Below are 14438 nucleotides of genomic sequence, written 5' to 3' on the forward strand. Positions count from 1 at the left end.
CGCGCGTCTTCCCCGGTTTAATCAAGTTTAGATGGGTTTAGATGCGTAAGACGCGGCGCGAAGAGGTTGGTTGCGAGGTAAGTAGGTTACAGCTACCGGGGAGAAACTTACCTTCACGACGTGGTGTTTGTGATCAATGTTTGGCATCCTTACAACGCGGCACCAAAGCAACGTGTCTTGTCCCTTGGGTAAGCGAACCTGCAAAGTAATTGAAAGACGCTCGGTTAAACGGGCATTTAATTCTTTGAGTTGGCTGTTCAGGCGCATCGAGACGAGCAAACTCTTCCACCCTATATAAAAAATGAGGCGACTCGCGGCGCGATTATTTCTGAGTTCGAAGGATTTCCAGGTTGCGTAACCCGTGTGGCCGGGTTGCTTTGAAAATTTTCATCAACTCCATTAGAGCAATCCACCGCTATATATAGGGGAAATGGCCGCCACGCGGAGAGGAGAGCGTAGAAACGAGCGGAGATCGAACAAGGGTTCAAGCCGGACGCTGTTAACCGTACATACACACACACACACACACGCACACGCACGAGGAGTTAATGCTTTCTCAAAACTTTCAAAATGTTAACCGGCTGTGTACCGGCTGTGTGCCGCCGCACAATACGACTGGAAACTCATCCAGATGGGAGGAGGAGCTGCGTGAAACTGGTTGCAACCGTGCGGACCTATCTATACCCGTTAATGGAGTAACCTGGTATTTAGCGCCGGTACACGCTAGCTGTCGCCGGACCGTCACAGCCTCCAAACTGTTTTTCTAATTGCAACTGTCTTCGACCGAGTTCCTCGCGTCCCGACGATTCGCGTGACGAAGTTAATCCGAGGGGGAACGATTCTCTACCTACCAGCGACACATTCGCCAGACGGAACGAGCGAAACTGCAGGTATATATACGCTCGCGTATGGATGAAACAGTTTCCTCCAACTTCTCCGCCACCGTCGCGTTTCTCTCTTCTCTCCTCCTCGACAGAGAATGAAACTAATTTTCACCGCGCGTGAAATTTTCGCTCCATCCTTAAGATAAAAAACTTCCACGTTAATCCGAGTCAGCGAATGAAATACTGAAAAATAACATAATACGAAATTTCCTATATACACGCACGCACACATACATACACACTCAGTGGAAAAAGGAAAGCAGAGGGTTTGTCGTTTAAATTAAGCGAAATCGCGGCGCAAAAGGATTCCTCTCGAAACGTCGAGACGCCCGACACTTGACATGAATTTCAAGGCGTTATCGGCATCGACTGTTTGCCCGCAGAGGAAAACGCACAAAGGCGTATCGAGTAAATTTAATCCTCGCCTTCGACAGTTTATCCCCCGTGTCGATCGGGGGTGGTAAGTGGTCGACGGTAAGAAAGAAAGAGAGAAGACAGAGTCAAAGGATTCCTCTCCACCCGGTGATTACCAGGCGTTTTAAACGACCGAAGAAAAATCGTCAGCGCGCGTCGATCGGGGCTGCGTTTACGCCGATCGAAAAACGATCTCGCAGGATATAAAGGAAAAGAAAAAACGGAGGTTGCGAGGGGAGAGGCTCGAGTTGCAGCCGCGGGGTGTGTACGCGATCCCGAAGAGAAAATTGCGATTCTTTTTTCGCGCGGCTGTGTTCTCTCCCCGACCGCCCTGAGCTCGGGCCATACTGCGCCGTAGGGTTCTCCCACGCGCTTCTGCGAAATTATCGATGTCAAGATTACCGAGAAGGACGACTGCGTTTATTGTTTTGCGGTCGAATATGCAGAACAGCCCCGGGGCCAGGCCAAGATTTCGGTTCAGCGATCCGCGTTTACGATTCCTCTGGCTTCTAACTGCATTTCCAGATCTCTCTCTCTCTCTCTCTCTCTCTCTTCGTGAAAAAGCTGATGTTCCCGATGCACGCAGTGCGAGAGATGCTCGAGGAATCACTTTATCACACGAAAACTGCGCATAAACTTTCATGTTCGGCCGGGTGTAATCTGGATAAATAAGGTACGACAGGAATGGATGCTGACATCGTGTGCGAGGGAATTTCTTCTAAATATGTACGCGAAACGTCGCTCGCTTTGCAATAGCTGATACATATGTATTTTACAAGAGATAGGTACATATTTACAGACGCGTGTCAGAGATAAATAACGCCGGAGTCAGAAGAAACTTTGAGCGATCCGGGAGTTTAGTTCGGATAATGTACGAAACAGAACTGTTCGTCTTCAATTTCAATGAGTTTAATTAGTGTTTGAATATTTTTGAAAACCTTTCACGAGTATCTTATGATACATAAATCTGACTCTGATGTCCAAACTGAAAGTATGGGTAGAAATGTTACCAACGTCAACTTAGTAAAAAATTAGTATAAGAAATGATTGAACGTAATCAGGACTAAAAACAAATTGATATAACGAGTTACGCTAAATACACAGTTTCCACGCGTGTATATTTTACAATCGTGGCAGCGAAGTCTCAAAAAATATACACAATGCATTCGTAAATTCACCTGAAGAGACAAGCCTCTACAAACATTCGAATACCTTCGTGATTCACCAACAGAATATCGCAATCACGCTTGAAAAATCTTCCCATTCGTCGTTTAATTCCATTTTAATGACATTCCACGGCACATCGACGCGCAGGACCTGATGGCAACGTTCGTAGTTCGCATAAACGAGACGCTAGATTGTCAAAGCAGCACGCGAGCGCTCGGTTGGTGAATTCATCGCGAGAATAGACGTCATCGCGAGAGCGATTCACGAAACGGGCTGCTCACCCTTGGCCGCTTTTTCCCCCCGGCCGCGTGGATTCTTGGAAAGAGAAGAGACGATAATTATCCTCCGGGTATGCCACCCGTTTCGCCTACTACGCGTTCAAACGGGTGGCTTCTTTTGAAGGCCGGCCCACATAAAAACGCGTTTTATGTTCGTCAGGCCGACGGTGCTCGCGTAGTCACTTCGTGTTTATATTTCGCCCGTTCCCTGTTTTCTATCGCGGCGCCAACTTTTTTATTCGACGATCTTTTTTCTTTTTTTTTTTTTGGTCCTACAAATAAGTAATAACGCGATCCCTGTTTCCGAAATCGGATCTGATAGGCTTTCAAGCGAGAAAAATTTGACGCGTGAAAGAAGCCTGTTGAAAAGCGTACGGGGAAGGAGGAAAGATAGAAAGCGGGGCATAAGAAAAAGAAAGGAGAGAAAAAAAGAAGAACGATACAGAAGAAAGCGGACACAGCGGATACGCGTCTGTTACGAGAGATGTAACGGCGATTCAACGACCGGAGGGAAGCTCTGCCCAGAACTCTCTGAATAACTATGTTGAGAATGAAGAATGATGGCGTATCCTTTTCACCAGTCACATTTGCCGAGACTATGATTGATGACGTACGTCGCTAATGAACTTCACAGTTCGTGGAAACTTGTGTGTTTCTTGCAAACATCAACAACGATTTCTCACCGAAACGGAGCGACGAAACGAAACGAAACGAAACGAAACGAAATGAAATGAAAATTTCCAGCCCGCCCGCGGAATAACGAGTTCGACTCCGTAAAATCCGAGATTATCTACGCGTGCGAACAATGACATGCAAACGATGTTTGGGGATACAGGGGGCGGAGAGAAAATAATAGAAAAAAAGAAAGAGAGAAGAAAATTGTACTATATAAATTCACGAGGCGCGAAACGCTGCATGCGCCCCGGGGGCAGATTTGGCGCTCGGCTCGTCGCTGAAGTTTCCCTTTTCGATTCGTCGCGAGAATGGGCCGTCGCCCAAAAAAAAAAAGAAAAAATGAAAGTATCGCTGTCGGCCTGCGTAGAGGGAGGGAAATGAATGCAAACCCGTTCTAACAAGTTGGCCCTCGCTCCTCTTTGTGCCCGCAGACATTCATATTCATCTCGCCCGCGATACAAAAGTTATTCGACTGGCAAAGAGGAACTTCCGCGCACGTAGTTAGCGGAGGAACAAGTGGCCACGCTAAGAAAGAAGAGGCCGTAAGATAAGCTAGTCGTTGACTATTTGAGACAGAGACAAAGAGATAGAGAGAGAGAGAGAGAGAAAGACACACTTGGTGTTCTCTCGCCAAGTAACAATTAAAACCGCGTTGCGAAAAGTTGTCGCGCGTGTCGTCGAGCAATCGGACGTCGCCGGTATTAAGAAGTTTGCCAATAAGACGCGTCATCGCGGCCAAGTGTCGCGTCTCGCGAAGAAATTGCGCAAGACAAGGAATAGCAATGTGGGAGAGGAGCGAGGAGAGGGAATGCGCCGAAGAACGGTGAATTGTTTCTTACAGCTGCAAAACTGCGGAATTGAAAAGCCGACGCCATACGAGGCAAGACCGTGGTAATTTATTAGTGGTTGTAACAGGAGACGATTCAACTGGGTCGAGGAAACTTCGAAATTGTACGGAACCCCCTCTGCTAAATTCGGCAGGAGCGTCGTGGCTACACGGGCAGCAAATATGTGCGGCAGCGAAACTTCGTTCCCGCGTGATCTACATTAGCACGATCGTTCGCTTGCTCGCTCGTTGTTCGGTTTGTCGCGTTCGCGGACCACCATCAGCCACGTTCAAACAGATACAAACCGTAAAACAGCATTCGTGAAAGTTGAAATTTCGTTCTTCGCTTTTATCGTCGCGATGTTTCATCGTGTGTGTGTGTTCGTGCGTGTGCTTTCAGCGAGATGTACATGTAATTGTTTAATTCGAAACTGTGCTCGTGTCTCTCTGTTGCAATCAAAGTAAAAGCGGTCACGCCAAAAGCGCAAATAATTTCATATCGGAGGGACGCCGTTGTAAGGGGAAAGGATCCGTTCGATTTGCTGGGCGAACGGGTAATTCCTTTCCAGCTGGGAGACGCGGTAATTTGTTTCAGCGTGATGAGCACCGAAACATCCCGGGGTCTCGCAATTCCGTTCGATACAAATTGTAAACAGAACTGATGAAATTAGCGTTGTTCGGTTTCAACCCGGCCATCTACCCATCTCCCCCTCGTAATTCCAATTTATTATTTCGCCCAATAATGCCGGCCGACCCCGTTCCCGTTTCCATTACTCTGCACTCGTTGACACGCACGTTTCTCACACCGAAAAATCGCGCGAAAGTGACATTTTATCGACGGAATTAGGCGCGATGCATTTTCGCGCCTCGACGATGGAAATTCCACGAGATGCGAACGGAAACGAGAACGAAAAGAACGAGCAAGAAAAGAGAGGAGAGGGAGAGAGAGAGAGATAGAAAACAGAGAGCACGTTCCCTAAAATTCTCGATTTTTCGCCGATCGAACAACGCCAAGCGAAAAGACACTGAAGCGTAAGCTGACTGATAACTTGGACGTTTCTCTCTCAGTATATTTGCTCGCCGTCTGTGCAGCAATCGCGTCGTGTTTACGACTTCGTTCACGTCGATGCAACACGTCTCGTAGTTGCTCTCAGACTATCGGCGTTTCCCTCTCGAAATTCAGGCATCGACAACGGACAGCACCGAGTGTTTTCCACCTTCATTATTCACGCGCATGATGGATATCCGCTCGTCGACGGCGGAATAGGCGCCACGTGAATCCGCGTAAATCCATACTGGAACCCTCCATACCCTCCCCTCTCCCCTGTCAGTATAAACTATTAGCAAAAGCTCGGCAGCCCGTGGAATTAGCATTGTCCGATCTGTGCGATAGCGTCGACCCGTAATCTATGACCCGGCGACGCTAATGAACGAATAGTTTTTGCCGGATGTGACCCGGTTAAGATTTATGCCGTCATAAATTCGGCGCACAATGCTCCGCGGCTTGCATCCGATAAAAATCCACTCGTACCAGGCTGAACGTTAAACGCGTTCGAACATTCATCTCACGCGCAACCGAGCCACCCACGCTACGCTCTCTTTCTCTCTCTCTCTCTCTTTCTTTTATCCGTTTGCTCAGCTTGCTCGTTCGCTCACTCTCCTTTTCGAATAATGCACGCGCTCGCGAAACAGAAGCGTGACTGAATCGACCACGAGAGTATCGCGGCCCGGAACAACAAAACAAAAGAGACCGACCGCCTCGGAGCAGCGAACGAGAACGAATAATGGCCCCTTGGGCGTGAACAGATTGCGGACCAAATTAGTGGCCATACCTTGAAATCGTGCTAGAGCTTTATTATCCGCTCTCCGGTGTGCGGGAATATCCCGAGTTTCTGAAATTTCCTTTGCGCTTTATCGGAATGTCGCGTCGGTTTTCACAATGAACGAAAAGCGTTAAAAAAATTTTCACAGAGGATTTTAGCAGAGGAGAGCTTTAGCAAAGGACACTTGCAGTTGAGTGACAAACTTCGGTGTTTGGTTAATGTCTGCTGGCTATCCAGCGCGAAAACTCGCACGAACGCTCGCTGATATTAGCCGTGCAATTGCCTTGGAAATTTTTCGTTCAATTAAATTTTAATAATCACAGTCGCGACGATTACGTGTAACAACTTCAAAGACGCTTCGTCGAAGTTCGACGAAAACCGTGTCAGAACAGCGAGAGCGTCTGACAACGAATCGGAACGGGGCCGCGATTCATTTTACTCGCCGCCGAAAAGTAAACTCAACGGCGGAAGCTCGCCGGGAAAGTAGCTTCCACTTTGAGATCGAGTTTAATATGATATCGTTGACACTGCGATCCGGCCCGTAATTAAAACTCTTTAATCGCCTTTTCCGGGGAACTCCTTCGCCGTCCCGATGAATATTAAGCCCGGTTCTCTTGTCGCGTGTTACACGCGCGCGAATATAACGCGAGCGATGAATTGTGCCAACTGTTCCTTGAATAATTGGATAAACAACATGGCCGAAACAAGAGAGATAGATAGATAGAGAGAGAGAGAGAGAGAGAGAGAGAGAAAGATCGTTCGATAACTTCCACGTTGAACCACGGCGAATGAGTTCACGCGTTTACAGCACGTACACGTCAGGCGAAACTTTTACCGATACAAGAGCCGTACGAAATGTTCGTTTTCACCTCTCCCCTACACCCTTTAATCCGACTGCTAACAACCAAAATCCGGCGAAAACCTATCCATTACATTATTACCACCTACGCGGGCCTCTCGGTCATTATGCATAACGTAAGACGCGTTGCATCGCCGCGTATCCTCCCTACCCGCGCGGTATAATCATATTACGGTGTATCCGCCACGCAATGGCTCGTATTACACCATAATTTTCCGCCCACGCGATTCCGCTACGCGTTGGTTTCGCACATCATCGGCCCATCGGTGGAACACGCCCGATGCCTCGGTACCGCGCGCGCGTTTCACGTTGCACAGGGATAAAACACACGCCCGTGGCTCGTGGGGTAATCGATCGTTTGGAAGCCATCAACAGACACGGATAAATGATTCGATACCAACCTGCTGGTTCAATATGTCCCACGTTTGTAGCGGCGGTTCGGCTTCTTGGTTGCGCGACGTCGGCCTCGGCTGCGCGTCCCTTTGCACCAGATAGAGCGGCCTCGATCCACGGATGGCGTCGTGATCCGGCAAAACTCCGGCCGCGGACACCGGTTCCTCCACGTGATATTGCCAAACCACTTGCATCGTGTCGTTCTGCAACATAAAGGGTAACGATTGCTGAAGCTGGTGTCGAGTCTCTCGAGTTGCTCTCTCGGGTCGAGCTTGGGTCGGGGTCAGAGTCACGCCGAGTCACGCCGAAGTCGAGCCGAGCCGAGTCGAGTCGAGTCGAGTCGAGTCGGGTCGGGTCGAGTTCGGCCAACAAGGGCTACAGACACGAGCGTGGCACCGCCTGGTCCTTCATTTTTGTTATCGAAAAATATCGATAAGGACGGCTTACGGAGGCACAAAGGCCCCCGTCTTTTATACCCGGCTTGCTATAAAAGTCGAAGCCTTCGGGTTACCAGAGGAACGACGAGGATAAAGCAGAGGCCGAAGAGAGAGGAGAAGGTTGGAACGGGCAGAGGGTGGAAAACTCTCTTCGTGCTTTCACGTTCAAATTCCGCAGGCATATTCTCAGAGTCTCTCCTTCTCTCCCTCTCTCTCTCTCATTCTTTCTCTTCGGCCGAAGGACGGGGCACTCGACCGAGAATTTTTAATTTAACCCTTTTTATTTCGCAATATCCCCCGGCCGAGCGAACGAATCGCATATTGCAGTTTCGACGAGCTCGCCCGAACGTGGAAAAAGCGTTCCCGTGTACGTCGCGTTAACCTGTGTCCTATTATCGAAGACTCTGTCCCCGGTTGCTTTTAGGCTAAGCCTCCCTTCCTCTCGCCGCCCCCTTCTCGGTTGCTCGCTCGTTTCGCCATTTATTTTTCCACCGGCTGAAATGAAACCGGCGTAAGTTGATTAGTCAACGTCGGCAACGACGTAGCGAATAACACGGAATCGAATCGGGTTTTCGCGTTTCGAAGAAGATCCACCTCTCACCCATTCGCAGCACATACGCTTCCATACTTCCATTCGACTCGGTCCACCAGGAATTTATCGCGGCTCGATTATATCGATCAGCCTGGAATTAGATAGGCGTTCGTGGACTCTATCGTCGGTGCTCGTCACCTTTTCCCTCGCGTTCTTCGAAATCGAACGCTCTTTTCTCCGGCTATCGACGAACAACCAAATCACCGGGTTATCGGAGTGAAATTAATTAATCCGTCGATTATTCGATCATTTGATTTGCACTCCCCTTCGTTGCACGCGAGGGAAATCGATCGAAGGAAGAAAAGACGAATCGTCGAACGCGCGTGAACGAACGTGCGGTTTCGATCGCAACGGCCAAGCGAGACGCGTTTGCCAATAAATATGTTCAGATAATCCGGCTAGTCAGTTTGGCGAATCGATTTCGAAGTAAGGATGACCGAGCGTATTCATTTGCGATTCACCTCTCTCCGAGAGGAGACAGACAGGGGGCCGACCTTGTCTATGTGGAAACGGTTGTATTTACCTGGCTGCTGGCGCGGGTCCAAGCACCAAAATAGCGTATGCTTGGTTTTATACGGCCACCAGCGAAATTAGTAGCCGGCCACGTTCGTTTCGCCCTTTTCGATTAAATTGTGTATGAAATCTGCGCGTGCACTCGTGCACCACGTCTCTCGAACACGCGAGTTTCAAGCACACGAGCGAAGCTGCGGTCCGATCTTTCCTTCATGCGAGGATATACAGTAATATTCAGTTAAAGAATCTCGCGCGTGTAGAGCTTGAAAAAAAAAAAAATAAAAAAAATAAAACGCTGACAAAGTAATCGATCTGGGACGAAGAGAGCCCGAGGCTCTTTGACGTAATTGTCAATTGATGTCTTAAGACGTAATTGATTGCAAGCGTAAATGTAGCGTGACAGGTGTGACGTTGCGACACGTAATGAACCAAGAGGTAATACATTCTGTCTAACGCTCGCTGGCAGACACGTCAATAAAACTACATGGGCAGATTGGTGTCTTAAACGCGGGCGTAGCAAAGGTCACGTCAAAGGATACGTCCGCAGGGACGAGATGATGGCGGGGCAAAGACCTTTGAGAATCCCTCTGTAGAGTCATCCGACTCGAACCGTAAGGAAGCTGACACTCGGTGGATTCGTGGTTGTAGCGAGACCACGGATACCCGGTTATCGAACGGCAATCTGAAATTACGTTATTGACACCGTACGGCCCTCTCGATGAAAAGAAACACAATGTGATACACGAAGTGAAAGAACCTATCAAAACACGGATCGGATGATCCACCGACTGTTTCAAACACCCATCCCATCCACCGCCCATTTCCATCGGGCAAAAGCCTCGGCCGCTTTAACCGCGGGATTACTTAATCCAGCCTTTTCTCTGTTCCGCGTTTAATAAATATGCCAACGAGCGTGTCCGGTTTATTCACGTGACACGGACGGAATTTTCCCACGTGAACGCGAACCCGAAGCGAGCAATCAATCGACAGGGTTTTTCATCTGCAAAAGTTTTACGTACGGGCATGCCTCGGGGATCAATTCCGCGCGGCCGTGTGCACCGATAATCTGCTGTCTGTGTGTCATCGTGTGCATCCCGCATCGGGCGCGCCCTTCGCAAAAGGAAGGGTCACACGCGAGCCGAGGGTGTCGCGACGCGACGCGACGCGTGTCCCGCTCACGATATACCGGCAATGGTATTCCCGTCCACATCCGACGGTGGTCGACCTCGAAACACGTATATCGATCCACGTTATGTGCCAACGTGTGCCGGCCCTCGCGGACCACTCACAATTTCGAACAATCACAAGTGATTGAGGCATTGGCCAGATGCAGTCTCGTTAATGTTTCATTCGGCCGGAGGGGGCCGAATCGCCCTTATCAGCTGCGCTCCTAAACTAATTACAGGCGGTGAGATTTGTCGCCTGGATACTCTTCTTTTTCCCCGCAGCTAATCTGTCGTTCGGCGGGTACCTTTCATTCGTTGATTAACGTTCAATCACATTAACCAACGATATATATATATATACATTCGTAACATTCTACGATGCCCGCTGTTTCGTAAAATTCGCGAAACTTTTCTCCCCGTTCGTGAAAATGATGCACGCGGTCGAACTCTGCTTCGACTACCTCGACTCTGAATTTAAAATTCAATTGCCTCGCAATTGGTTGATTGACCTTTAGCTAGATTGCTGCACAGAGATTCCCTAAATCGATGGTTCTCCTTATCGAGTCCCTTATCGATTTCAGAAAATTCTCGCCAAATTCTCCCGGCTGCTTGAATTACTTATCCACCGTGGATTCCGAAATTTCACTGGGTCCGTCGTAGCCGAATTGGCATTCCAGCGGGAACGTTCCAGCCCGGAATGATCTCGTTATCGTTTCATAACGACGGACGAGATTAAATCGCGCAACCGTTAACGATAAAAGCGAGACGTGCGCCGTCGAGCGATAGCAGAGAAAAAAAGAGGAGAGAGAGAGAGAGAGAGAGAGAGAGAGAGGAGAGAGAAAGGACCGGGTAACGCCAACGGTGATTCAGGAACGGACAACGGAATTACGCAGTCGTCGGGATCGAAGCGACGCGGCGCGACGACGACTAGATTCGCAGGCGGCTCACGCGTCGGCCATTCACGTTCTTCGATAATCGCCGCTTCGACCGATCGGCGATGGCAGTGATCCAGAGACCCGGGAATCATCGGGCGTTTTACACGTTTCCGCGCCTACGTTCGTTCCAGCCCGAGACAATTGGGCGCCGTTTATCCGAATTGAATAGCCACCGGTTAGGTGCAAAGCCACCTCCAGACGACCTAGATCCAAAGGCGGCGAAGATCGAAAGATTCTACGTTCGAGCGCGAGGAGATGGAAGGTCGATAGGAGGAAATGGGCATCGCGTGAGAAGCCCGGACGGAATCACGCGAACCCGACCGTATCGGCCGAGGCCCGGAAAGCCTCTTTGACGACGTCACACCGAGCCGAATCCTCTGCCATCCGAGTCGTCTTTGTGCGCCGAGACGAAGGTTGCCCGATCATTGAGAGAATTAAACGTGTCGCGTGCTCCGGGACGATCTCGCAGAGGAGCGTTCTGCATTGAATCGACACAACTCTCTCGCCAGCAGCGAGTTCGTTTCTTTCCGGTCTTCCTTTGTGAAACGGAACGAACGGTAGGTGCCACTTCGGAGGGAACAGAGACGGGAACCGCTTCGGAATCTTTTGAATTTCGCACGCGAGGAATTGCGCTTGACCTTCCAGAGAGTCTCGCGTTGTTCGCCAACTTTTGGAATCTCCTTAAGCAATTGGAGGAGAGGTGGTCGAAGCTCGGGAGGATCCAGGGGAAGAGTCCAAGAGTCCGTTATGGTCGAAATTCATTTCATTCTGGTAGGTGGGTGGGGAAGGGGGCTCGTTTCATTAAAACGCGAGATTGGATCGAAGGGTATAGTGCCTCTCTTCTTCGAACGGCACTGTCAATAGTCAGCGGAGAGGTAAGTCGAAGATGGAACAACGTTTCGGCTGGAACAACGAGAGATTAGGGGAGAAATGGGGAGCAATTCCGGTGGACAGGAGGCAAAGGAGTGAGGAGGCTACGAGAATCCTCGGTTAAGTGGAAATATCTTTCCTTTGCTGGGAACGTTATTCTTCATTAAGAAACTTTGTTGTTCTTCGCTCTCGAAACGCGGAAATCTCTCCCTCTCTCTTTTTCTAGCCGCCTTCTCTTCTTTCTCTCGTCGGTCCCTTTTCGCGACCCCAGCCCGTTTCACCCTTACATTATATCCCTGACCGTGCGCGCGTCTGTCTTGCGAGAACTCGTAGCTCGCGATTATCCCTTCCAATAGTCGTTGAATCCCAGAGACGAGATCCCATTTGGAAAGTTAAAGATGTCGCTCAGCGATGCCAAGAGAGGGCAAACGCTCTCGGCGCGATCCCTTCGCGAAGTGAATCGCGTCGTAAAAGATTTAGTCGCCATGCTCGGCCCCCTGACGTCCTCGAACAAAGAACCGACCCGCGTTTGAGCGGCGAAGGAGGGAAACGAGCGAAAATTGAAAGTGGCGCGGCCGCGGACGCGGTCCGGTTTTTCTTTCTCTTTCTGTTTTTTCTTCTCCTTTTTTTTTTCTTTAATTGCGTTTCTTAACGGCGCGACGCGAAACTTTCGATTTAATTACTTAACGGTGTTACGACCAGAGCAGAAAGTTCCAATATCTTGGTAACAATGAGCTGAGAGTCACAAAGAGCCGTAGCAGCCGAGGTAATGCGAGAATGAGAAAGAGAGAGAGAGAGAGAGAGAGAGAGAGAGAGGAGATTAGTCAGAAGTCCGAATACCGTAATGGATCGCGAGAGCCATTCTTTTGTCAAAGCGATTCGCCCCATTCCGCCTAAGTTCGTTTGTTTCCCTTTCTTCTTCGGCGTTCCACCCTTTCTATTTTCCACCTCCTTTGCGCGCCGCAGACCTCTCAAATCTGAAACCTCCAAGCGCGATTAACCAACTATTCGCTAGTGGATTCGGATGCGAGGAAGCATGCTCCTGTTTCGACCAGGAGCAGCGACTGCTGCAAGAGACGTCTGCCTCCTCGAACGACCAACCGTTTCTCGTTACCGCGAGGGAAAAAAGGCCGTTTGAAACCGTTCTTAAGACAACTGGAAACCCGGAGAAAATCGAGGGAACAGGATTAGAAACAGTCTCGTTTCGCCCCTGCGCTGCAAACGCGCGCGCCCCTTCGTGAAATTGCTCTCACCCTGTATATGTATACGAGTGTGTGTGTATATATATATATATATATATATATATATATATATATATATATATATATATTCGAATGGACGTTTGAACGGGGAGTATCCTGGCGCTCATACAATATGGATCGAAATGCAGATTAAACCACGTACCGTTTCCCGAAACGAGAACAAAAGAATTATTCCGCTGTATGACTTACGTTTTACCGGCCCCGAAGGAAAAACCGGAGGCGTTTTCAAAACTGCGAAACACGGTCGATTCTCGTCGTTTCACGATCGTTTCACGGATCAGCGGAACGGGCGGTTGTTCTCGCCGGCGAGAATAGTTTGATCATTACCGCGAAAACGGAAACTTCGCCCGGAAATCGGTAAAAGTATCTTGTTGCCTGAGAGAGAGGGAGCTTGTGTCACACGTGCAAAACGAAGAACAGTAGGTGAAAGGAAAGAAAAAGAGAGAGAGAGAGAGAGAGAGAGAGAAAGAAAATAGAAAAGTTCTGAAAACGTCCGGCCACTTTACGATCTCTCCGCGGAGTTTCGCGAAAGAACAGAGGCGAGATCGACGCCCGAAGGACGAGAGGCAGAACCGATAGAAAAGTAGGCAGGCAGGCAGGCAGGCAGCGTAACGCCGGTTTCTTTTTCAGGCGTCGTTAATTGCTTCGAGTGCAAAAACCAAGAGGGTAGGAGGAGGGACAGTGGGTGAGGCGGGAGGGAGGGGGTGTGAGGGATGATGGGTCCGGGCTGATTATCGACGAGTTCAACTGTCTTTCTCCCTTTTCCTCCTCGTCCGTTCGTCGAGTTTTCTTGCGCATCGCCACCCTCTTAGCGGCTCGACTCCGTTTCGACGAGCCTTCCTCAACCCCTACCCCCTTCCACCCCCCCCTCCCTGTGCCGCCCCCCTTGCCGAACGTGTTTGCAACTCCGATAGGGAAAACTAATATTGAACATTCCAAAGTGGAATGCAAAGGGTGCGACTGGGACGAGAGACGAGCGGGAGACGAGGATGAAGAACGAGGGAGAGGGGTTCGAGTCGAACTTGAAAGTTTTAAAAAGCAATTAAGGGCTTCAAACTTCCGACGCTTACTTCACCCCGCTACAAGCCCATTCTTCTTTCTCAACCCTTATTTCTCTCACGCCCATTGCCCACCGCCATTGCGTCCGTTTTCGTCCATTGCCTTTATCATCGTCTCGCTCGCTTCGTTGATCCGGCCTCTTCCTTCTTCTTTCGGCCACTCTTGTGCGTTATCGTCGTGTCGTTTGAAAGGAAGCTGGTCCTGATCGCGAACGAAAACCGGGGCTTCTTCTCTCTCGTCGTTCGGCGTAAATTTACCACCAACGAAAAACCTTGGTGGCTGGTG

At 49.6% G+C, this 14438-nt stretch overlaps 1 protein-coding gene across 2 annotated transcripts in view; it reads right to left on the reverse strand.

Moving 5' to 3' along the window:
- Positions 1 to 14438, reverse strand: part of LOC122535348 (MOXD1 homolog 2) — a 119359-nt gene that overhangs the window by 10613 nt on the left and 94308 nt on the right. For both annotated transcript variants that reach the window (XM_043666822.1, XM_043666829.1), the window contains exons 4-5: positions 7328 to 7522; positions 112 to 198 (exon numbers count right to left, since the gene is read on the reverse strand). In XM_043666822.1, coding sequence (XP_043522757.1) covers positions 112 to 198; positions 7328 to 7522 — 282 coding nt within the window. The remainder of the gene's footprint in view (positions 1 to 111; positions 199 to 7327; positions 7523 to 14438) is intronic.

The sequence above is a fragment of the Frieseomelitta varia genome, unplaced genomic scaffold (genome assembly GCF_011392965.1).
Source record: "Frieseomelitta varia isolate USP_RPSP 00005682 unplaced genomic scaffold, Fvar_1.2 scaffold_152, whole genome shotgun sequence".
Taxonomy (NCBI): domain Eukaryota; kingdom Metazoa; phylum Arthropoda; class Insecta; order Hymenoptera; family Apidae; genus Frieseomelitta; species Frieseomelitta varia.